The 26,184-nt window shown below is 33.3% G+C and overlaps 1 protein-coding gene across 1 annotated transcript in view; it reads left to right on the top strand.

The window, feature by feature from the left end:
* The first annotated feature begins 2,609 nt into the window (after window positions 1–2,609).
* Window positions 2,610–26,184, top strand: part of LIPI (lipase I) — a 46,026-nt gene continuing 22,451 nt past the window's right edge. Inside the window, exons 1-7 of the mRNA XM_058296100.2 lie at window positions 2,610–3,000; window positions 5,519–5,627; window positions 6,680–6,781; window positions 15,109–15,198; window positions 16,970–17,137; window positions 18,844–18,948; window positions 24,580–24,691. Of these exons, the coding sequence (XP_058152083.1) occupies window positions 2,689–3,000; window positions 5,519–5,627; window positions 6,680–6,781; window positions 15,109–15,198; window positions 16,970–17,137; window positions 18,844–18,948; window positions 24,580–24,691 (998 nt within the window). The 5' untranslated portion in view covers window positions 2,610–2,688. The remainder of the gene's footprint in view (window positions 3,001–5,518; window positions 5,628–6,679; window positions 6,782–15,108; window positions 15,199–16,969; window positions 17,138–18,843; window positions 18,949–24,579; window positions 24,692–26,184) is intronic.

The following is a 26,184-nucleotide window of genomic DNA, read 5'->3' as shown; positions in this document are numbered from 1 at the left end:
ATAGAACTTGATTTCAAGAAATCTAACCTTTATTATAGCAGCAATGTCAGGAACTGTACTATATCATTTATGAGTGGTGTAAAAAATAATTAGGTTGCAAACGTTTCCATATATAACCTTCATTCATTACACTTTTATCTGCTTGATGTATTGTTTTAGAGGGGAAATATAAGTTATAACTTCATTCCTCTATTTGTAACCTGGTTTTCTGCCTTGATATTTTTAGGATATTTTTCTCTTTCATCGAAACCCAATCCAGTTTCTAGGCAGTCTCTTGGTGAGTTTGATTACCTGATTTTCTCTAGATTTTGGTGAGCCTTTTGGGTTTGCATACACTGGTATGCAATTATTTTTATTATTGTTTTTGCTACCTTCCCTTTCAAAAAGAATACCCTCCAGAAGAATACCAATACTTTTTAATTTTATCACCAGTTCCTAGCCTTTGTCTATGTTTCCCCTCATAATTGTATTCTCTGTCTTCCTTCATTTCTTATTTTAAGGACAGCTTTACAGTTGTTTATGACATCTGTACTGTGAATTTTTATTCTGTAATTGCATTTAACTTTCCCTGAATTAGCTTATCTTATTATTCCATTTTGTACCTGATCCTGGTGTCTTTTACATCAATAATATTTTGTGATGTCTGATCTGGTATTAGTTTGCACCATTAAATTTATATTGACAAATCAATTAATGCTCTACTGCTCATGGTTATTTGATGACCTGCTCATCAAATTACTTGTTCCTGGTCGTTTACTTTTTTATATTTTAAAGAGGATGCTATAGTGTTTTCTACAATTATTTTTGTATTTGCTAATAGATAATTAATAAATGGGAGAAACATGCAGAGGCACACAGAAAGAAGGCTGCAGAGACAGAGTGAAGCCTGGGTTATGATTATTTTCTCTTATTTTATGATACTTTTTGCCATAGGGATACTACTGGTTTATTCCTCCCATTCATTGTAGACTAGTCAGGTAAAATCTACGTTGGCATGGAGTTCACCGGTATTTCAGATGTAATTGGGTCCTTCTTAGAGTTCCATTTGTTGGGAAGGTGTTTGTACACAATTCCCTAAATAATTCGTACAATCTGGCAAGCATTTTATATGTCATTTGATTTATTTCTCCTCTTCACTTCCTCATCCCCAAGTGGTTGAAACAAATGATATATTGAGGTATATAATTAGTCCAACTGTCAACTGTTAACCAGGGAATTGAATGATTCTCCTTCATTGCCCCTCTCCTTTATTTTCTTCAAATATTTGGGACAATATCATATATATAATTCCCTAAGTAGAATTACATAATGAATATATTTTATTATGACTTACAAGTGGATGGACATATTGTAATTTACATATGTCCTTATTTCTGGATATTTAAATTGCTTACATTTTTCAGTATTAATGTGTATTAGAATATTTTCCCCTATGTTTTCATAGTATATTCTTGCGATAGATTCTTTGAACTGGACTAATGTATACTGGCACTTTTGTGAATTTTTTATATATGTTGAAAAATCGCTTCCAAAATATTCTTGCCAAATTAAACTTCCAGAAGCAGCATAAATTGGTAAAACTGCTCTTGCTAAAAGTAAGCAAACAAAACTTCCCCCAAACAAAACAACAGCACATTATTTTGGGATTGCCTGCTAATTAAAAAAAAAATTACAAGTCTTAAAATCTTTGAGAAGAAAAAATAAAGTCAGTTTTTCACTCCTACTAATAATTATTGCTGTTAATTTGGTTTAGTTTTTTTCTTTTAACTCCTAGCTCTTTCTAGGACAGAGAGAGAGATAGAAAGAAATAAAGATAGGTCAGATAGATAGATAGATAGATAGGGAGGGAGGGAGAGAACATGTACAAGGATGAGAGAACTGTAATGATGATATTTAAGATGTTTTTAAATTTTTGTGCAATAATATATAACTCTGTGATTAATGTCTTTGCCTTTAATATAAATTTTTAACTTCAAAAATATAAAATTCTATAAAGTCAAGATTAAACTTTTAAATTTTTTGTGTATGTATGTGTATGTATATAAAATATAAAGAAAATGTTATTTTAACTTAAGTTCTCAGCATCCATGTATATGAATACTTATTACATTTACCCTCACTTTTAGAAGGATTTTTACTTGTTGCTTTATTTGGTATGTAATATTATACCTTAGTTTTTTAAATTTATTTGATCACTGGTCAGATACAGTTTTTAAATGGTATTACTCATTTATAATGTTTTCTGTAAAACTTCTGTCAAAGTTCATAATTAATTTACCTACTTTTATTGATATACATAATGCTTCTTTATTAACAATGATCTGTTTTAAGTCAGACCTATTATTTTCTGACATTTTGTGCAGATATAAAGCTAATTCTTAATTTTCAATTACATTTACTTACATATTCCATTATAATTTTTTATTACTTCCAGTTCAAAAGCCTTTTTTTTCATAATCAGTGTACTACTTTACACACTATAGTTTCTTAATAAAGTATGCTGAAATGCTAATGAAATTAAGTCCCTTCTCCCCAAATCCAATTCTAATTTTTGCAGCAGCAACAAGAATCAAATACTATCCCAGTACTCAGCTTAACCTTTTCTTAATTTCAGAGATTAAAAGATCATGCCTTGAATTCTCTCAGTTGAGTGTAAAGGATTCCTTCAGAGATTTGTTTCTTCCCAGAATGGAGATAAATCTGATGATGTATACAAGGAACAACCTAAACTGTGCTGAGCCATTGTTTCAGCAGAATAACTCACTCAACACTCATTTCAACATAAAAATTAAAACAATCTGGCTTATTCATGGATATAGACCAACGGGCTCTACTCCATCATGGCTTCATAACTTTCTAAGGATTTTGTTGAATGAAGAAGATATGAATATAGTTGTAGTAGACTGGAACCGGGGTGCTACAACTTTGATTTACAACAGAGCAGTTAGAAATACCAGAAAAGTTGCTTTAACTTTGAGTGGGTATATTCATAATCTTTTGGTAAGTCTGGGAATTTTATGCATTATATTAATACATGTTAAACAGTATACAGTATATTATGCAATATCGTGAAGTGGTAATAAAATAAAGAAAACGCTTTTTTTCCTTTTAGCGTTGGGAATTATTACTTTGATATATTAATGTATGTAGCCATTTTTCCTTTGTTTCCCTAAGTAGGCAATTTTTCTATCTATACATGATGTGTGTTATATAAAAGCATCATCTTAAATGCTTATATGTTTTGTGTTAAAATTTTTAAATAGTTCCTTTAACCCTACCTATAATGACTTTAGGATGAGGTAGTGATCCTTCGTAACAGAACATTACATGTTCTTAGCTATTTTTTTAGTTAATCAAGTGTGAATTGGTAAAAAAGGAGGGGGAAACAGATTGAAAGTAGCATACTTCCACCAACCTTGGAGGCAGGTCTCAGTGCCATACTGGTATCTCCAGTGTTTAGGTTTAGGCTTTGGGATAGGTCAAGTAAATTCAAGCCAGTTCCAGATAATCTATGGTTTGAATGATCCACGTGTACTAAGTCAGCCTTTCTGGAGATCCATGCTTGTCCTAAAGGGGAGGTAGTGGAGATGGTACTTGAGAGAATGATGGGTGATATCTGATTTGGGGGCATTCTTGGGCTTTAGATCTTCCCTTTAATTGTATTGAGCCAAACTGAGCAAGGTTTTGCTAAAATGAGCAAGCATACGGATACAAGAAATAGTTACATATAGTGGTCAGAAGCACAGGTTTTGAATCAGACTTCAGTTCAAGCCCCATTTCCGCCTCATCATCTGTGTGACTTTGAGCAATTACTCAACCTCTCTGTACCTGTTTTCCCACCTACACATTTGGGAAAATAAAACTTACAATGATATTTTATATGAGCATTTAAAATTAGGTAATATATGTAACATGCTGAACCAGTGCCTGGCACATGGTAACCATTGAATAATATCACATTATTATTCTTACATCCCCAAATTTGGACAAAACTATACCATCCTTTAGAAAAATAGAAGAGCTAAACTGACTTGCCTGTTCTTACTGATAGTCTATAAAGTACATAATAGATTTTCCCTGATAGCAATGGCCTTTCTCAAACTTATGAACATGTACTCCAAAGTTTGGGAAATGTGAGAGTTAAAATGGGAATATTAAGAAAATATGTAGTATTAGATGTATTTCTAAAAGTAGATTGCTTGAAAATACTTCATATTAAGGAGAAGGGATGAAATTGGTAGCATAAAAGTCAAGTTTCTGGGCATCATTTTCAGAAATTTGAAGAAGACCATCACCTATACTTGGAAAGCTTGTACCGAGTTTTGCACATGTGAGCCAATCTTTCCACATCTGTTGGCTTTATCCCTGTGTAGACTCACCATGGCCTGCTCACAGGTCCGCTTCTGTTCCATGAGAGGGTAGTGGTAAAAATACACCCTCGGTTAATCTTGTGATCTAGGGAAAGCACTTAAAATTCATTTTATCATCTCTGAAGTGAGGATGATTATTCCACTTTGCCAGTTTAAAACAACCAACACACCCAACTTGAAATAATCTTTTCCACTCATTACCTATACGACTTTGGTCAATTCCTTAACCTCTGAACCTAGTTTCTTTGGTAAAATGGGGATTTACTGAACCATATTTACTTAGCATTTAATAGGTACAAGGAACAATTTTAGGCAATAACATAAAAATAAATAACTCATAGGGCTGTTGTGAATATTAAATGTGGTATATGTAAAGCAACTCTCAAGGTAACTGGAATAAAGTAAGCACCCAACATAAAGTGGCTATTATGATTATTAAAAGCTTTGCTAGGGAAGCAGATCTGGCTCAATGGATAGAGCATCCGCCTACCAAATGGGAGGTCCAGGGTTCAAACCCAGGACCCAGGACCTCCTGACCCATGTGATGAGCTGGCCCACACGCAGTGCTGACGTGTGCAAGGAGTGTTGTGCCACGCAGGGGTGTCTCCCACATAGGGGAGCCCCACGAGCAAGGAGTGCTCCCTGTAAGGAGAGCCACCCAGCATAAAAAAAGTGCAGCCTGCCCAGGAGTGGCACCACACACGCGGAGAGCTGATGCAGCAAGATGTTGCAACAAAAAGAGACACAGATTCCCAGTGCCACTGACAAGAATATAAGTGGACACAGAAGCACACACAGAGAATGGACACAGACAGCAGACAACTAGGAGGGTGGGGAGGGGAGAGAAATAAATTAAAAAAAAGAAATCTTTTAGAAAAAAGCTTTGCTAATTGAATTTTGCATATATTATACTATGTAATAGATGAAAAAGATTTTGAAGAATTTAAGTATGATTTTAATATTAAAAATGAAGAAAGGAGAAAAACACCTTATGCCAAGATATAGTTGTTTTGAAATTACAAAGCTCTCTTCCCCACCTACAAAATATGGATTTACCAGAAAAATAATGTATTTCAGAATATCGATGTATGACACATAATTTGTGATTACCTGTAATGAAAATCGTAACACCATATTTTCAATTGCAGAAGCATGGAGCGTCTCTTGACACTTTTCATTTCATAGGTGTGAGCTTAGGAGCTCATATTAGTGGATTTGTTGGAAAGATGTTTCAAGGTCAACTTGGAAGAATAACAGGTAAAATATTTTAGATAGAATTAATGTCTTAGTATACTTTTAAGTATCAGAACTTACTTTATTTAGAACCTAGTGTTTACAATAATATAATTATGCATTCACATTTACTTATTTCTGTATTATTTTCAAGTGTTAGTCTTAAACTTTAGTGAGATTCTTAAAGTTTTGTTTAGTTCTTAATAGAGTTTAAGTCAGTCATGGTAAAATGGGAGGAAAAGATCTATTTCTGCAGCCCCGTCTGAATTTTGAAGATACTTATTGTCATAACAATATCAAGGAAATTGTGGTCTATTAAATAATAAACTTCATGCACTAACAAGGCTATAAAGTCAGAGTTTAATGCATTCATAAACCTATTAATTTAATTTTGTGAATTTTGCTATATTTGACTTCTATTAGAAATTTTATCTCTAGAAAAGAGAATCAAGAGTTGGTATCTGAGATTCTAGGAGTATTGGATCCCAATTACCTTTATATTTCCACAACAAAATTACTGTAATCAGAATTTTTAATATATTTTAATTTCCTTAGGTGTGTGAGGAAAACTTTTGTGAGGAATGAATGGTAGATAATAATAAAGATGTTTTACCCCATAGCCCAGATTTCCATTCAGTACATAAAAATTATAGCTAGATCCAGTAATTATTAGAAAGGCACAGATTTCAAGAGAGGACATATAATGGTATTCTTATTTTTTTAATTCTCCAGAGGAGGATATTTATTAACTAATAAGTTTAACTATTAATTATTAGTTAATATAAATTACTACCAGATTATTCCTAATTACTTATTAAGTAAAATATTTCAAACAAAAATATCTACAAAATTTTGTTGCATTATTGACAGCATGGTTAAACTTGATAAATGTTGAAAGTTGATAATAAATATTGTTCAAATAATGATATTTGAACAATTTAGTTGTTCTTCAGTTACATTTTTAAATAGAGTTTCAAATATAATTGTACAGGCTTATTATGTTTATAATGAAATAATGCAATTCCTAAATCTAATGAAATAGATAATAGATTGATTTTTTTCTTTTTGCATTTCAGGTCTTGACCCTGCTGGGCCAAAATTCTCTGGAAAACCACCCTATGACAGATTAGATTATACTGATGCAAAGTTTGTGGATGTCATCCATTCTGATACCAATGGTAACAACATAGAATTTATTGCTTAACTATTTGAAAATAAAAAATAAATATAGCGCTGGGGAAAGAATTTCATAGGATGATAAATCTATAATTACTTAATGGTTATACTTCCAATTAGCAATATTTCTTGGGGTGAGTGATTCCTGCTAGAGTCAAATGATGCTCTTTACCATCAGCTTACTTCCTCTAAATTTCAATGTGTCATATGATCTTACAATTTTGAAATTTGATAAAAATAGTCATCTTGGCAATGCTGTTCTTAATTTTCTTGATGTGATCAGGTTTCCCCCCAAATTAATAGTTCTGATGTATCTAGTTTTCTGTTCTATCCACTAATTTTCCCTGTCTTGATGTCTACCAATGAGATCTGTTCATACCATTTCCAGTATAGTTAAACTGGAAATTTTCCGTAAGGAAGGGAAGCAATTCCTTCTAGTTTTTAATTATCTTCCTGAAAACGTTTAACAAGACTTTGGTAGCTTTGGCTAGAGTTCATTGAGCTGATGCTTTCAAGGAATCCCTTTTCTGATTTGAAACTGATCATTTTAATATTTATCAACCACTTCCTGTGTACCAGGCAGTGTTCTAAGTGCTTTATATGCATTAATCAATCAATTCTCATGTGGCCTCTTGAGATAGGTAACCATTATCATCCCACTTTTATAGATGGGGAAACTAGGGTGAAGTTCAAAGGGACAGTATGGGGTAGAGCCAAAATTCAAAGTCATATCTTCTGATTTCAGAGTATGCACTTCACTAGATGTTATTCTGACTAATTGATATTTAGGAGTGTTCTGACTGTGGGTAGCTTTGTTATGATGCTCCCAACCCCTTATGTATTCTCTCTCACTATTTCTGTGTATCAGCTTACTGTATAGCACACGACATACCTATTGACCAATTACTCTGTGGTCCTGTGTCTGAACTTTTTCTGAAACTCCATCTCAATTCTGCTAATGTCCTTTTGAATTATTAGCTCTTTGTATCTTTTTAAAATTATTTTTCACGAATTTAACTTCTCCTATTGAACTATCTTGGTTTGTCCTTTACTTCTAACATTTTTTTGATGATTCAATCTATCAGAACTTACCTGCCACTACATGCCACAAAGTTGGATATATTGATTGATTTTTTTAAACCAACATCACAAATGAAGATTGCATGTTCTTGGCACTGCATATTCACATGTCTCAAGAAATTTCTGAATGGGGTCAGCACATACCTGACAGACCTCTTATTTGAATATTAGCCAACAAATGCATCTTCTACTTCCAAATACTTTTTGTCCTAATTTAGTTGCATATGTTAAAGAAGCCACGTGGCCTTACAAAAGTGGTGGATTTGGTAATTTTGGACAACCCTCTTGCTGAACTAATAGGGAAGAATTACCAGGCCAAGATCCAGAAGAAAGCAAAATTCTAGGGAGTAACTGATAATTTGGGTTTGCTTTTCTCATGTAGGGTTTTCTGAGGCAGACTATCAGTGAATGGTTTTGAAATCCTTCTAGGTCTTGTAAAACATCTCATAAGTTGTTCCAGACCTCAAAGGGCAGTACTATTGGAGTAAGGGTAAATCTAAAGTAAACCAGTTTTATATGTTGTGTAGCATGCTTCCCATTATATAAGATGCTTAGAAAAAAATCTCACTTAATGAGTTTGGTTAAGCACATCCTGGATTGGTGGAGCTCCTAGTTACCTCACAGAAGCAAAGAAATTGTCCTCTATGTAGGGAAATCAAATAATCTTTTGTTTTAAGTTATTTTTTTTTTATCTCTTGCAGCTTTTTGCATGCTGTCTGCTCTCTGTGTCCATTTGCTGTACATTCTTCTATGTCTGTATTTATTTATTTTATTTCCCTTTCCCCCTTGTAGTTTGCTTGCTGTCTGCTTTCTATGTCCATTTGCTGTGGGCTCTTCTGTGTTCTTGCTTGTCTCCCTTCTTTTTGTTGCATCACCTTGCTGAGTCAGCTCTCCAAGGCGACTGTGGGCCAGGTGGTGCTCTGTGGCATGTGGGCGAGCCTGCCTTCACAAGAAGGCCCGGGGACATGACCCAAGGGCCTCCCATACGGTAGACAGAAGCTCATCTGATTGAGCCACAGCCACTTCCCTTGTTTTAAGTTACTTTTTACAAAAAAATTAAATAAACGTCCAGCATCCTAATAAAGATAACCAGGCACACTTGAAATAATACAACATGAATGAGAATCAGCAGAAACGAAAGCCAGTATAAACAGATCCAAAGACCTCCAGATATTGGAATTATTATAAATTGGCTATAAATTATGCTGATTATGTTCAAAGAGATAAAAGACAAGACTTAAAATTTCAACAGAAAATGGGAAAGTATAAACATGGCATTATATTTGATAAATAGCCAAGTAATCAGTAAAGTAAAATAACACCCCTTGAATGGGTTTAACAAATTTGAAACGAGAAGAAAGAGTGTGTAAAATGAAAGGAAGGCAAGAAGTAAATTTCAAGAAAGAAGCAGAATATGCAGAAGATGCAAAATAATGGACAAGACAGAGAGATAAGAGAGATAAGAAGCATATCTCCCATAATAGTAAATCCTATCACTTTTCACTAGAATTCCCTAATAAAAGGAGAAAAAAAAATAGAAGAAAGTAATGTTTAAAGAGATATTATCACAACATTGTGAATGTTATTAACAGCACTGAATTAAATAGTTGAATGTGGTTGAAAGGGGGAATTTTAGTTTGTGTATATTTTATAGAATAAGAAGCTTAAAATTCATGAGACTATAATACAAACAGTCTAACATTCATGGACTGCAGTTAGTAGTACAATTAGAAAAATGTGCTCTCCTCAATTGTAATAAATGTACCACACTAATGAAGATGTTAGTGACAATAGGGTGGTATATGGGAACCCTGAATTTTACCATGATTTTTCTGTAAACCTGTAACTTCTTTATAAAAATTGCATAAGTAAAACCAATATATGAAAATCTAGGTTCACAAAACAATTAAATGGAAATTTGCCTTGATGCAATGGGTTTTTAAATGCTGATGCACATTGATGTTTTCTCAGGGTCACAGTGATATGAAAAAAATCACGGCACTGTATTTCTTTTCAGAAAGCTAAATTAATCAATTTATAGAGATGCCCTTTATTAAAAAATTGACCTTCCTCCATTTCAGTGGTTAAATAAAGAGATATTATGCAATAGGAAAAAAAAAGAGAAATCTCCATTGAGAGACATAATAAAATTTCAGAAAAGCACTAGCAAAACATCTCTCTTAAAATAAGAAAGAAAAATGATCAGAATTACTACTGAAATCTCCATAAAAATATTTAAAGCCAGGAAACTATGAAATCATATCAATATAGTGAAAGAAAAAATAACTTTGATTCTCAAATTCCCATGTATTTCGAGAATAAAAATGGAAAAGTGATATTGTGTTTCAGACCAATTTAAACTGGGAGAAATTGTCATCAGCAGATAGGTTATTCTTCAGGCAGAAGGAAAATTTTCCTGGACAGTGAATATTCAGGAAGAGCAATGAAATGGAAAAATATAGTTAACTCTAAATTAATATTATCAGAATAAAACATTGTTAATCATGTATTATGGGTCTTGAAATATATAGAAAATTATAATACATTACACAAATTCAAGCATTCTATATTCCTTTAATTGTTTGGGAAATAAAAGTTACAGTCAACACTTGTTCATAATTCAAGGATATGTATTGAGTCTCTAGGATATATAGGAAGAACAGAGTAAAGGAGCATACAACTTTCAAGCTAAAAAAGGACAAAACAAAATAATAAAAAAATTCAAAAAGGCAAGAAGGGAGAGCAAGAGGATATATAACAGCTGAAACAAATAAAAGTAGGTAATAAGATGGTAAACTTAAATTCAATTATACCATTAAATGTAAATGTCCTAAATAATCTGATTAAGACTATTTTTGCCATATAGGATGAAAAAAATGTAAAACCCAAATATATGTTATTGAAATATATTTGAATAAAAAATATGTCAAATAAGATATGCAATAAAGAGAATATTTGAGTAGTCATGTTATTATTAATGGTATCAAAACCCTAATTTACAGCCATCCCAGAGAGAAAATTCTGGTCTTATTTTTCTTCTCTACTAAACAATTAAGGAAGAAATAAAACCAGGCTACACAAACACTTCCAGAAAATAAAAAAAAATTAAAAAAAGAAATAGTTTACAGTATTTTAAAGGTGATTGAACACTTAATAAAAACTTGTCAATATTACAGAGAAGTCAAATTGTTAGTATCTCTCATAATCTCAGATGTAAAAACTATACATAAAATATATTAGCAAATCAATTCAGCAACACATTAAAAAGGAAAATGATTACAATCAATTTTGTGTTATTCTATAAAGCAAGTTTAGTTTAACATTTTAAAAAAATCACCTCAATTAATCTCATTAAAAAATAAAGGAGAAAAATTATTTCAAAATCTTTTAGGAGAATTTATTCATGACAGAAACTTTCAGCAAAGTAGGAACAGAAAATTAGCTGAACAATCTGATAAAAAGTATATTTTTTAAAACCTACAGAAAATACCACATTAATGATTCAATTTGGAAACATTCTTTATGACATTGGGAACTAGACAAGAATGCCTATATTGTCATTCATAGTCAGCCTTTTACTGGAGATTTTAGCATGGTAAGTGGAGAAAGTCATAAAAACTATGAAAAGAAAGGAATATCATAATCAGATGGTAAGTTACGCTACATAGATAATCTAAAAGAACTCCGAGATAATTTATTAGAATTCATAAGTTAATTAAAGCAAGTTGTTGGATACAAAAAAAATAAACAAATTTAATTTTTTTCTAAAAATCAGCAATAAAGAGAAAATAAAATTCTAAAATTATACCATATTTTATAATAAAAATATATGGGAGCAGGTGTAGCTCAGTAGTTGAGCATTTACTTCGCATATATGAGGTCCCAGTTCCAATCCCCATTACCTCATAAAATATATATTGTATATGTATATAATAACTTGGAATAAATACAATAAAACTGAGGAAGATTTCATGTAGAAAATGATGACAGCTTACAGAAATCAATTAAAGCAGTCCAAAATAAAAAGGAAATAAACCACGTATATGATTTGGAAGGCTTTGTATTATGTATATGCCAATTCTTTCCAAGTTGATATACAGATTTAATGCAGTCTGTCAAAATCCTTCTTCTATCCCTCTTCTTCTCTTCCTCCTCCTCTTTTTCCTGTTCCTCTCTCTACTTCTCCTCTTCTTCTTCTTTACAACCTCACAAAGATATTATAAAATTACTATCGAAATACCAAAGGCCAAGTATTATTGAGGCACCCTTAAGGAAGGAAAAGAAGTGTAAAGACATGTTCTTCCAGATACCAAGTGTTATTTAAAAGCCATAGTAATGCAGATAGTATGCTATTAGCCTAAGAGTGGAGAAAAATCCAGTAAAACAGAATACAAAGCCAAGAAACTAGATTTATGGCAAATTTGGCTCTTTTGGGCAGTGTTTAAATGATTCTCTTTTTAATAAGTGTTTCAAATTGAATATTAAAAGACTTCTGACTCACATAAACCACAAAATTCTTCCTGTTTGTATATGTATAAATAGGAAAAGAAGAACAATAAACATTTTATGGATTAAGTGCTTAAAGTTAAAATTCCATGACTTTGCAATAGAGAATAATAATTTTCAAAAACACATAAAACTCCTAATCATAAAAGAAAAGATTAAAATGTATGATAATATTAAAATTGAAAACTTCATCAAAAAACAATGTAAGGAAGTGAACAGCAAGTCAAAAAACAAGACATAAAGAACCATTGTAAGTCAGTTATCAAAAGAAAAGCAACCTAGTTAAAAAACAAGACTTAAACAGACGTTTTACAAAGAAGATGTTCCAAATAAGCAATAAACCTATGGAAAGATTCTCAAAGTCATTACTCAGTACAAAAATGTCAATGAGTTCCCCAGTAGAATACTAGATGCCTACCATAATAGGTAAAATTAAAATGTCTGACAGAACCATTTGTTGGAGAGAATGTAGAAAAATGCAAATACTCAAATGCTGCTGTTAGGAGTGTAAACTGATACAACCATGTTGGCAAACTGTGAGTATAGCTTATTAAAATTGAAGATATAAATATCTTATAACAGCAATTATGCTCCTAGGTATGTATCCAACAGAATAATACATATGTGTTCAGGAATGTTAAAAAAAAAAGGTAATGTCTACTGATAGAATTCATAAATAAGTCGTGGTAAGTTTATACAATGAGATTCTGTATAGCAAGGGAAATGAATGAACTACATTTATACACGACCATGGGGATTAGTATTACAAACATACTATAATTGAAATAAGCCAGACATAAAAAGAATACAGACTATACCAATCAATTTATATATATATTTCTCAAGCAGGAATATCAAAGATACAGCATTTCGAGAGGCATCCTTACAAGTAAAGAATAGTAAAAAATGATTTTTCTAAAAGACAGGTTGTTATCTGAGGAAAGAGAAAAGTTTTTGGTTGGGTATTAGTACATTGGTGGCTCCTAGTTGCTGGCTATTTTCTTTTTCTTGACATAATAAATTATATCTTTCTGTTTCATGTTCTTTTCTGCTTGTGCATTATATTTTATAATAAAAAGAAAATTTAAAAAGTCATACCTGTTCTCTCCATCCTTCTTTGAACCAAGGGAATTAATGACCTAAGTAGACCAAGCTGCTCTACACCCTCCATCTGAGAAAAGGGAAATGACATGCCTGAATCAAGGGCTGCTCATAAACTAATAATAAACGTCTTTTGCTTCACCTGATTTCTGAGCAATCTTGGTTTGATTCTACCTTAATGGGAGGTTGGAGAAAATGATGGCTCCAAACCTGGAACCCCTAGTCTTAGAACTTCATGTTGAGTTTTCATGTGAGGATATTTCGCAGAACTCCAAAACTGATGGACTTCTTTCTCAGTATACTTGACTGTCTTTTATTGCTTAGATTCCACCAGCTAAGCAGATGATGGAATGTAAAGAGGGATTGGCTAGTCCACCCTCACTGTAGTCACAATTAACTCACGCACACAAATTTCATGGATTCTGAGAGTACTAATGAAGTCATTTAAGTTCTTCTTTGTCTTTCCTTAACAAATGCCTACTCATAACATACATATCCAGTGTTCTTATGATCCTTTAACATTTCACTAGCTCTTAACCTATTTTTGTTACATACTAGAACTAAATCATGTTGTTGCATCTTAAATCTTCATGTCAGACCCAAGTATATATTTGTTTTTGTCAGTCTATTCCTGATCCCTTATGGGATTTTGTAGGAAATATTGTTTTATGCAATTGCTATTGACCTGGTGATATAAGAAATTTCTTGGCCCCAAACTAAAGCATTAAAATCTTCCTTGGCAGCAAGATTTTACTTCTAATCACAGTCCTGATTATTCTTAAAATTTGTCTCCTCCTTCTATCCTAATGACTCCTCTGGGATATGTCCCCATATTGGTAATGGACCAAGAATTTGTACTTTCACCAGCATCTCAAGTATCTGCAGATCTAAGAAGTTGTTAAATCATAGTTATATCTAACTCACTGCTGCCCAAGTCATTCTTTGGAGTTTTCTACTTGGTTAATCTAGCACTAACAAATGGTAGGTGTTGTCATACAGAGTGAGAGCAAATCATCACACTGGCCTGAAAGTCCTATATGACTTGGATTCATTTTCTCATGCTCCCTCTTACACATTGCGCTTCAGCCACACTGGCTCTGCGTATCCAAGGCATGCTGGTAGATACTTGGTTGGTCTGCTACCTTGTAGCTTTCAGGAATTTGCTCAATTCTCATCCATTCAGTGGAGCTTTACTTAAAAAACCTACTCAAAAGTTCAATCTACTACTCTTTCTGTGTACCTCCTGTTTGTTGTTCTCTGTAATTTTACTCCACTGCACTTATTATCTGATATACTATATTTTCACCTGTTTATTATGTACCTTCCTCCACTAGATTGAAATTTCCACTAGAAAAATGATTTTTGCTCTGTTTATTTCACCGTGCATTTATGGTACAAAGAACTGTGACTTGACCGTATTAGCTGACTAATAAGTAGATTTAATTAATGAAATATAATTTTCATAAGGAAATAATATAAAAAATTGATACCAGAAAATTCACCTTTCTAATAACCCTTATTTTATTTTTAATTCAATTTTTAAAAGAGTCATTTTTAGTGGATTTTGTAGGAAATATTGTTTTATGCAGTTGCTGTTAACTTGGTGATATACCTTGTGATTCTCATGTGGTTTTCTTTACAGGTTTAGGCATTAAGGAACCCTTGGGACATATAGATTTTTATCCAAATGGTGGAAAAACACAGCCTGGCTGTCCAAAATCAATTTTTTCAGGTATACCAATAGTATTTTGAACAAATTACATATAAATTGAAATGGTAAGAGTAAACTGATTCTCTTTGTCTTCTTAATTTGCTGGCAATAGTTTAATTTAATCTTCATTGGCCATGATTCAGGAGAGTTATTGGTGAACAATGGTATAATTTGATTCTATTTAGTTCAAGGTTGCCAGTTGATATTCCATGGGGTCATGGATGAGACCCATTCTATTGTACTTTCTTTTTTTAAGATTTATTTATTTATTTCTCTCCCCTTCCCCCCTGTCCCCCCTCCCCCGGTTGTCTGTTCTCTGTGTCTATTTGCTGCATCTTCTTCTTTGTCCCCTTCTGTTGTTGTCAGCGGCATGGGAATCTGTGTTTCTTTTGTTATGTCATCTTGCTGTGTCAGCTCTCCGTGTGCGGCGCCATTCCTGGGCAGGCTGCACTTTCTTTCGTGCTGGGCAGCTCTCCTTACAGGGGCGCACTACTTGTGCGTGGGCTCCCCTGCGTGGCAGGGCGCTCCTTGCGTGCATCAGCACTGTGCATGGGCCAGCTCCACACGGGTCAAGGAGGCCTGGGGTTTGAACTGCGGACCTTTCATGTGGTAGACGGACGCCCTAACCACTGGAACAAGTCTGCCACCCTATTGTACTTTCAACCATGTTATTTCATCATTTTAAAACATTAGAAGTTAAAAGTCGCTGATGAAGCATAGAAGCTCAAGAATGGCATAATGCAAATTTTTAAAAAAAAAATTTAATTTCTCTCCCCTTCCCCCCCCCCCGCCCCATTGTCTGCTCTCTGTGTCCATTTGCTGCGTGTTCTTTTTCGTCCACTTCTGTTGTTGTCAGCAGCACGGGAATCTGTGTTTCTTTTGTTGCGTCATTTTGTTGTGTCAGCTCTCCGTGTGGGCGGTGCCATTCCTGGGCAGGCTGAACTTTCTTTTGCGCTGGGTGGCTCTTCTTATGGGGCGCACTCCTTGCGCGTGGGACTCCCCTACAGGGGGACACCCCTACGTGGTAGGGCACTCCTTGTGCGCATCAGCTCTGTGCATGGGCCAGCTCCACATGGGTCAGGGAGGCCCGGGGTTTGAACTGCGGATGTCCCATGTGGTAGAGGTGTGCCCTATCCACTAGGGCCAAGTCTGCTTCCCCTATAATGCAAGTTTTAACCCAGGATTTAACCTATACTATCGCCATAGTATTCTACAAACACATGCAATTGTATAAACTCTTGACATTTGGTTGTGCTGTATCTAGAGAATGCTGAACAACTGCTCCTGGTGTGGGATGTGGTTCACTTTAGAATCACAGCAAGAACTATTCTTAAGATCATATGACATCTGATCATGACTTAAAGGCCTCTGTAAATAGAGAAGTTTGGTTAAAGGAAGGAGGGGCATGAGAGTTTGTGAAAAGCAAGGGATATTAAAAAGTGTTAATGTCACCAGTTTTCTTAGTCATCTCTGACATTGGTCAGAAATGTTGGGAATGTGCAATTAGAAGGGAGAGTGTGCACACTGGTTAAGTATGGTAGCACTGTAATCAGGGAGACTGCTAAATTATTGAAATCAAACATCTTTGCTGAAGTAATTATTTCTTTAGGAAAGTTTATTATAAATCTCATGTAAAAACATAAATTTTACATGGCGCCATTTCTTTAGTTGCTTAAAGTTAAACTATGCAGTATAATCATAAATATAAGTGTATAAGGTACTATTTTTCTATAACTTACTCTTGTTCGACTTAATACATCTACAGTTCTTTTGCTTAATTTTACCCCTTAAGGGATTGAATTTATTAAGTGCGACCATCAGAGAGCAGTTTATTTGTTCATGGCATCTTTGGAAACAAGCTGCAATTTTATTTCATTTCCTTGTCATTCATACAAAGATTACAAGATTGGTTCATGTGTGGACTGTGATGGCTTTAGGAAAAAATCATGTCCTCGATTAGGTAAGAGAGATTGTTATAATTACTTCCATTTTTTAATGAAAATTAATAACATAATTGTGCTAGTATTTTCTGCCAGGAGCTAAATTTTGCATTAATTTTCACAATGTTAATATTTTATGGAAAAATTATCTATGGAGATGGGAAACAACAAGAATTAATCGATTACTTGGTACTAAATATTTTTATGATATTTATTGTGTGATCTTTGTCAACTGCCTCTCTATGCTCAATATGGTAGACAAATTTGTTGACCTCATAATGATTCCTGTTCTTGATATACAAAAGGATCTCATTATCTATTATTTATCTCTTAAAGAGACTTGCACTTTCTTAGCAGCAGTGAGGATTTGTTTGTTTTTTGTTTTAATGGGAAGTCTTAGGAGCAAGTTAAGAGGTATGAACTATAGTTAGCATTTCATTTGCAGTCAGCAAGCAGACATGAACCACACAAGGCTTATTGCTTGTAAATAATAAAAGCTTGGAAAGAGCAGTTGAATATTGCAGGTTCAGTTAACTCCAGGCTACCAATAAGAAATTATAGAGAATAAAGGAACCACATTAAAAATAGAATGTTAGGGCTGGAAGGATTCTCAGAGATTGTTTGTTCAGGGATTTCTGAAGAGATAACATGACCTTCACATAACAAGAATGACTTGGGCAGAAGTGAGATGGATACAGCTATGATTTAACGACTTCTTAGACCTGCAGATACTTGATACATGTAAACATCTGGCCATTATCATGGCAGGATCTGCCAGAAATATTTCTAAAGGCTAAAGGACTGGAAAATATAGGTAGAAATTCCAAAGGCTGAATTAAACCATATGTTAGCAGTTTTCCTCAGCAGTAGTTTATACTATCATATAAGGAGAATCTCCAGGAAAGGAATGTACTATACAGGCTTTGCCAAATTTGTCTTTTTATAGACTGTTTCTGTCCATAAAACATTTTGTGGAATTAATTTTCTTCAGACATCATATTGCAGATTGCTTTTCTAGTCCCATGACTTTTACATAGAAATAAGAAAATTGTACACCAAAGCGAATAAATGGACTGGTTAAGGGAACAAGTTAGAAATAGAATTAAGTTTCTAAATTCTTAAATCAGAATTATTATATTGAAATCTCAAATTTGAAAGTAGTAATGTGGGAACAGAGAAATGCATGAAGTGAGAAGAATCTGAAATATAGTCACACACTATATGTAAATATACTGCATATATATGTACATTTAATATATATGTGAATTATATGTAATATATATACACACAATATATATGATCTATATTATGTTATCTATAAAATGTACACATACACCTATGGGGGTTGTACTCATGGAGCTAAATCGTTCAGTTTTATCTACTCAATTTATTCTGGTAAATTTACTAAAAGGAGTTATAAGTGCAATTCTGAATTTATAACAAATAGTGAAAACTGCTGTAATGGGCAATAGCAATATGGGATATGATAAGTTCTGATAAGGTTTTCAAGGATCAGGATTTATTTATGAATCCTAAAATTGAGCTGCTATTGTAATTAAATAAGTGTGATATTTGAAAAATGCTTTTTATATTATTAAAATTCATGGATAATAATAATAAAATAATTGCTATAATAATTATTATTAATTGATCCTTTAGTGATTTGAAAGTTTTGTATGTTATTTGCGGGAGACCAATTTCCAATGTTCTATTTCTCAAATCTCAGGTTATCAAGCAGAGCTATGGAAAGATGTTTTAAAAGAAAGACTGGAAGAAAGATCTCTTAGGACTATTGTGTTTTTGGATACCAATGGCAAAAATCCATTCTGTAGTAAGTTGGTAACATTTTTAACAAATGAATAAATGATTAGTTTTATATACTTAAATACATTTTATCCAAATATTCTTTTCACCCACTCAAATTCCATCATGCACTTTCAGAAAAGTTTAATTTTTTAAAAGCAAGATGGACAAATTCAAATAAGGACTTGTGCATAATTTCATGACTTTTTAGATAAAATGAACAGATGCATTGTGTAATATTTTCCCAAAGAAACAAAGTCTTTTTGTTTCTCCCCCCATCCCAATGTTGTATGATTGTCAGTCCACCCCTAGAATTATTTAATCACATATCAGGTTACAGAGACCAAACCTCTAGCTACATTATTAACACCATTTAGGAACCGAAACTAAACCATATAAATACAAGAAAGGGCAAGTAAATGATAATCCTCATGATGCATTTGGATTGAGACAACAGGAGGAAACTGGATGAACAAGAAGTAATCTCACTGAAATGTATGAAATAATTTTATTTATAAGGACCTATTAAAGACAGCAAAAGTTATTCTGTTTAGAAATGAAAGTGGTCAATAAATTAAAGTAAATCCTATTATATGAAGACTCTTAAACGGGAGAGACGTTTCTAGTCACTGGCATTGACTTTGGTTACTGGAAATGAATACTTAAAATAGATTTTCATATTTTAGAATATTTCTAGCATAGTTATTGTAAAAGTTTTGAAATCATTCTCTATCAATTTTAAGATAGAATTCTTCAAATATTAATGATCTGCCCTATCATACAGCATTGGGACATTTTATTTTATATTAAAAGTTTTATTTAGACAATTTCAGATTTACAAGCAATTTTTAAAAAGATTTATTTAATTTATTTACCCCCCCCGCCCCCTCCCTTGTTTGCGTTTGCTGTTTGTTCTCTGTGTGAGCTCATTGTGTGCTCTCTGTGTCTGCTGGTCTTCTTTTAAGGAGGACCAGGAAAACCCAGGACCTCCCATGTGGGAGGGAGGCATTCAACTGCTTGATCACATCTGCTCCCTCCTTGTGTTTTTCATTATGGTCCTTGTTGTGTCTTGTCATTGCATCATCTCCTTGCTTCATCTTTTTTAAAAACAATTTTTTAAAAGATACTTAGATTATACAAATGTCACATAAAAAATATAGGGGATTCCCATTTTCCCCACTCCCCACACCTCTCACATTTTCCCACATTAACAACATCTTTCATTAGTGAGGTACATTCATTGCAATTGATGAGCACATTTTGGAGCATTGCCACTAAGTATGGGTTAAAGTTTACATTGTAGTTTATACTCTCTCCCACCCAGTTCTGTAGATTATGGCAAGATTTCTAATGACCTGTCTCTATTGTTTCAGTATCATTCAGGATAATTTCCAAGTCCCAAAATTGCTCCCATATTACACCTGTTTTTCCCTCTCCCTGCCCTCAGAGCCTCCAGTGGCCACTGCCTCCACATCAATTCATCATTGCATCATCTTGTTGCATCTGCTTGCCATGCCAGCCTCTTGCGTCAGCTTGCTGTCTTGCTCATCTTCTTTAGGAGGCACTGGGAACTGAACCTGGGACCTTCCATGTGGTAGACTGGTGCCCAACTGCTTGAGCCACATCCATTTCCCTCATAAGTAATTTTAAGGAATAACACCAAGAGTTCTATTGTACACTTTATCCAGTTACCCTCAGTGGTAAAGACACTATAATATAATAGAATATCATGATCAGGATATTAACATTGGTTTAATCCACTCATCATAGATTTCCCCATACACACATTTGTGAATGTGTGTATATGTGTGAGTTTTTTTGAATGTGTATTTAGTTCTATACAATTTAATCTCATGTGTACAGTCATGTAGCTACTCTCACATTGAAGATATTGAACAGATCCGATACACCAGCATCCCTTGTGTTGCCCTTTTATAACCACATATACTGCCTCAACCCCAGCCATCCCTAATCCCTGGTATCCACAAATCTGTTCTGCATGTACAAAATATTGTCATTTCAAAATATTATATAAAGGCCATCATATAGTATGTAGCCTTTTTGATTGGCTTTTTTTTTACTTACCAGAATTCCCTGGAGATTCATCCTGTTGTTACATGTAGCAATAATTCATCCCTTTTTTATTGCTGAGTAGTATTCCATAGTGTGTATGTACCCAGTTTGTTTAATCATTCACTTGTTGGAGGGTATCTGGGCTGTTTCCAGATTTTAGCTGTTATGAATAAAGATACTATGGACATTGTTTGCCAGTTTTTGCATAAACATAGATTTTCATTTCTCTTGGATAAATGCTCAGGAATACAAATTGTTTGGACACATGGTAACTGTACATTTAGCTTTTTTCATTTTAAAAACATTTTATTCAAGTATATCATTCATACATGAACATACATAAATGATAAGTGTGTAGTAAAAGTTGTAAACTTACAAAACAAACATGCCTAACATACAGGGCTCCCATACATCATCCCACCACAAATACTTTGCATTGTTGTGAAACATTTGTAACAAATTATGAAAGAGCATCATTAAAGTATTACTACAAACATAGTTTGTATCTTACATTTGGTGTGTTTTTCCCCCAACCCACCCTATTTGTTGTTCTTGCTGTTGTTCATAAACTGTGCAATTTATCTAAAGTGTAGGTTTAATCTGTGCAGAATTGGTAAAAAGTTGTTTGTAAATGTTTGGAAGTGAATAGAAATGATGAAAACACATCATAGGACTTATAACTAGTGGCACTAAAACACAGTATGATAGTCATTTTCTTTTTTACATTTAGTTTTATAAATTACTGACAAAGTGTTTTCTAGAGTGGCTGTCACATTTTACATCCTCCCTATCAAAGCATGAGTGAACCAGTTTCTCTGAATCCTTGTCAGTATTTGGTGTTATATATTTTATGGTATTCATTCTGATAGATGTACAGAGATATTTCACTATGGTTTTAATTAGCATTTCTCTGATAGCTGATGATACATGCTTATTTTCCATGAAATGTCTTTTCAGGTATTTTGCCATTTTGTAATTGGAATTTTTATTTAATTTTTAGTGTTGAGTGTTGAGAGTCCTTTATGTATGCACTCTAGATATAAGTCTTTGTTTAACATATGGTTTGCAAATATTTTCTCCCAGTTTGTAAATTGTCTTTTCATGTTTTTCACATGGCTTTCTCAGAGCACAAGTTTTGATTTTCATGAGGTCTAATTTATCAATTTTTCCATTAATGGAATGTACTTTTGGTATGAAGCCTAAGAACTCTTTGTCAAGCTCTAATTCCTGAAGACTTTGTTTATAATTTTTTTCCTAAAAATGGTTTTGTGTTGCATTTAAGTCTGTTATCTGTTTTGATTTAATTTTTGTATAAGATGTGAGGATTAGGTTGGTACTCATTTTTTTGCCTGTGAATGTCCAATTGCTTAGCACCATTTTTTGAAAAGGCTATCCTTCCCTCATTAAAGTACTTTTGAGTCTTTTATCAAAAATCATTTAAGCATTTTTGTGTGGGACTATTTCTGTGCTTTCTATTTTGTTCCATTTATCTATGTGTTTATGCCTTTACTAATCACAAAAAGTGTTGATTACTGTAGTTATAAAGTAAAGTAAACCTTATTATGCAGAATAATTTCTTCCTCTTTGTTATTTTTCTTAAGGTTGTTGTGTATAATCTAGGGCCTATTCCTTTCCATATAAATCTTAAAATAAAGTTGTCCATACCTACAAAATTAACTTTCTGGAGTTTAAATAAATATTTGTAGTAAATCTACAGATCAATTTGGAGGGGACTGATATCTTCATTTTGTTGAATCTTCCAATCCATGAACATGATAGGTCTCTCCATTTATTTTGGTATGCTTTATTTCTTTCATCATTTTATAATTTTATAATATCACTAACTGTACCTCATTCTGTAATGAAATTTAGTTTAGTATAGAATTCTATGTTGAGAGCTATTTTTGCTCAGCACTTCGAAGATATGAATTCTGTTGTTTTTAGGACTTTGTTAACTCTAACTGTTCCCTGTAAATAATCTATACTTTTCTTCCAGTAGAATTTATACATTTTTAAATTCTTTATTGTTATTCTTTTCCAGTCTTAATGATCTGTCCAGGTATGCATTTAAAAGTAAAGAAAAATATAGTTGTATTATTTCAGAATGAATTCATGTCTATTTTAATATAGAAATTCTCAGCAGTCTACTCTTTAAAATTATCCTTCCAGAGCATCTTGCATTTCATTTTTTCCCAAAGTCTTATGCATAATGATCCTGGAGTATTCTTTATATAAATGTTTGGGGGATCCTTTAAGAAGAGGCTAGTGTAAACTTCGATGCCATGTTACCTGGAGTTTTATTTAACCTCAGGGAACTTTTTTTTTCCCAGCACATAAGACGTACACAGAGCCAGTGGAAGGCGTTTCCCTAGTTCTTTCAGAGACGAGGCACTGAGTTAAGGTCTCAGAGTCTGTGCAGCTTTGTTGCCTGGCATCAAGTCTCTTGTTCCTGCATGAATGTTGATACTTCAGTCTTCATCTCCAGGCTGCATCCAGTTCTTAAGTCCTGGGGGGAATCCAGTGTTTCATTCCTTCTTATGGCCTTGGCCGTCATTCTCTACATCTTTAGCACCTGATATTTCCCCTTCTTTCTTCGGAGTTTGGTTGTTTATTTAAATATTTATGTATTTCTACGTATTTATATTCTTTCAACTTTGATATGTCATGCTGCTGGAAATATCTGATCAATACTGAACACCCACTTTTTTGGATGAAGTTGAACAAAGCATTTGTTTGAGAAGGGGTGTTTACTTCAAAGTAGGAGGTGTCCCTTTACATCTCTTGTGTCAGAAATTATTGACACTTGATGAGGTCCAATCATAGATGCATTACCTTATTTGAGGTAGTGCCCTGCATTAGGCACAAGACATTAGGATACTCTTGGCTATTTAGCATCACTTAACAGCTAACAGGCACGATTTTTGTAAAGAGATTTCTCACAGAAACATTTCAAGTATTGCATGTTTCTTTAATTGCCATTATGTATACATTGTGTTCTAGGAGGTCTCAGGCTCACTCACAGATGGTCAGAGCTTCCAGAAACACTGAACATCTTGAGCATATGGTTGAGTTAAGCATCCTTGCCTATGAAAAAAATGCTCCATTAAATTATGTTAGGGGCAATTTGAATAAGAACTATGTGCTCACCCTGTGTAGGATTAAATATTTTACAATATTTCTAAACAGACAGTGAAATTGGGAATTATATTTGTCAAGTGAATTTAGCTGGGACTACTGTTCAGATGAATAAGGAAACATTGTATTTACCTCACATGTGTATCTTGGAAAAATTGTTTAAGTAATCTAAATTCTGAATTTTTTTGGTCTGCATACCAATTAGTATTTACTAGCTATTTAAATTTTCACGATACTCATGACTGATGACTGTCTTCTTCATTACTCATTTTGAAGACTAGTTGAAAATTGACAAGAGATAAAATGTATTTCCCATTTACCAAATACATATCTCTTAATGTAATTTTCATATACGATATACCTAGATTGCATGCATATATCCATTCATGCATAAGCACTAAAACAAAGTAAAAATGTATAGTGAATTGGATTCTATATTTTTGTTTTGTAGCCTATTACTTTGTTCTCAGTATAATTGTTCTGGAGAAAACTATGACAGATGGGTATGTTACATTTAAATTAATAAACCAGTTAGGGATTGTTGAAGAACCAAGGCTCTATGAGTAAGTACAATTTATTATCTTTTTTTTATTATTAAATGTTCATTTCGAGTATCCACTTCAGATAATCCAAACAGTGTAACTTTTCAATCCAGAGGTTCCTAGAGTGTTAGATGTTGAAAGAACCTCAGATATTGTATTGTAAGTTTTTCATTCCTCTGAGGAAGACACTGAACATGAATGAAAAAAAAAGTGACTAGTTTATTTTACAAAACTAGCTACTACAAGAGAGTTGATAGATTTGAAGTAACTCTTTATTTTCTCCTGACGCTCAGTCCAGTGTTCTCATCAAACCACCTTACCTTCTAATTTTCTCAAATTTCCGGGCAAGGTAGTGTTCACAGTGATGTATAAATGTTTGTGACGTCTATCCATAAAGCGACGCTATTTCCATGTTTCAGAGAGTTGTCCCAGCCACAACCTCCCCCCCTCAATAATAGGTGAGGGTTTTGTTTTCCCTCAATCTTCTATTTATCTTTTTACCTATGCTAGTATGCGTATTTGTGAATGTGTGTAGGTGTGTGCACATAGTTTTAAAATTATTGAATCATCTCAAAGGTTGTCATCAGCTTGAATTTGTTGAATGTATATGAGTGTGCTTAATAAATTCCCAAACTGGGGAATTCATTTTCTCTTATGTAAATAATGATATAAAATTTTATGCTACTATTATAATTGTGGATTCCAACCTGATATGCTAGACTTCTAGAACTTCTTTAAATAATGGAAATGTTTTTAAAAGGCTCACAACTACCATATATTTAGTGATTAAATAAAGGATAAACTTTATTTGATCGTCTCTGGCCTTATAACAATTTGGGTTAAGTTCTGACTATTACTGATATCCTCTTTGGAATTTCAGGAGACCCATCTTTTATTAAGATAAAGTTGGGATGTATTTATCTTAAAAAAAAAAGGACAATAAAAATGATTATCTTTAAAAAAAGGTCAAGTTGTAAGCCCTTTCCACCTAATTTTGAGCACTGATTTGAATGTTATAAAAATATTTTTCCACAGCAGCTAATTATTTGAAATTGCTTAAAATCTTGTATATATGTATATAAAATCTATTGTTCATTATTGTCAGAAATAGCTTTACCATCTTTTGAAATATTCATATATTCAGCAACTGTTATTCAGCACCAAACTTGTCAGACATTTCACAAAGTGGTGGGAATCCAAACTGAAAACTGATAGAGTTATTGTTCTCAAAGAGATCACAGAATCCTGGAGGAGACCAGGACATAATTATAGGTTTGCGTAACAAGTTTCCTAACAGAAGAACACAACGTATTATATCCCCACAGAGGAAGAGGCAAGAAAGTGTTTGAAGGGGAGGCCATACACTTAGGGGAAGTCAGGGAACAGGGAGAGGGTGCTTGGAAAGAAAAGAAGATAGGAAAGTTCCTGAAATCAAAGAATAGCACATTGACTGCAGTCTTATTGTAGTTGTTTCCAATTTGTTTAGGTTGCAAAGAAACCGAGAGTCTTGATAT

Source organism: Dasypus novemcinctus, chromosome 4 (assembly GCF_030445035.2).
Source record: "Dasypus novemcinctus isolate mDasNov1 chromosome 4, mDasNov1.1.hap2, whole genome shotgun sequence".
NCBI lineage: Eukaryota > Metazoa > Chordata > Mammalia > Cingulata > Dasypodidae > Dasypus > Dasypus novemcinctus.
Note: the sequence above shows the minus strand (reverse complement) of the source record. Positions and strands in the feature narration are given on the sequence as shown.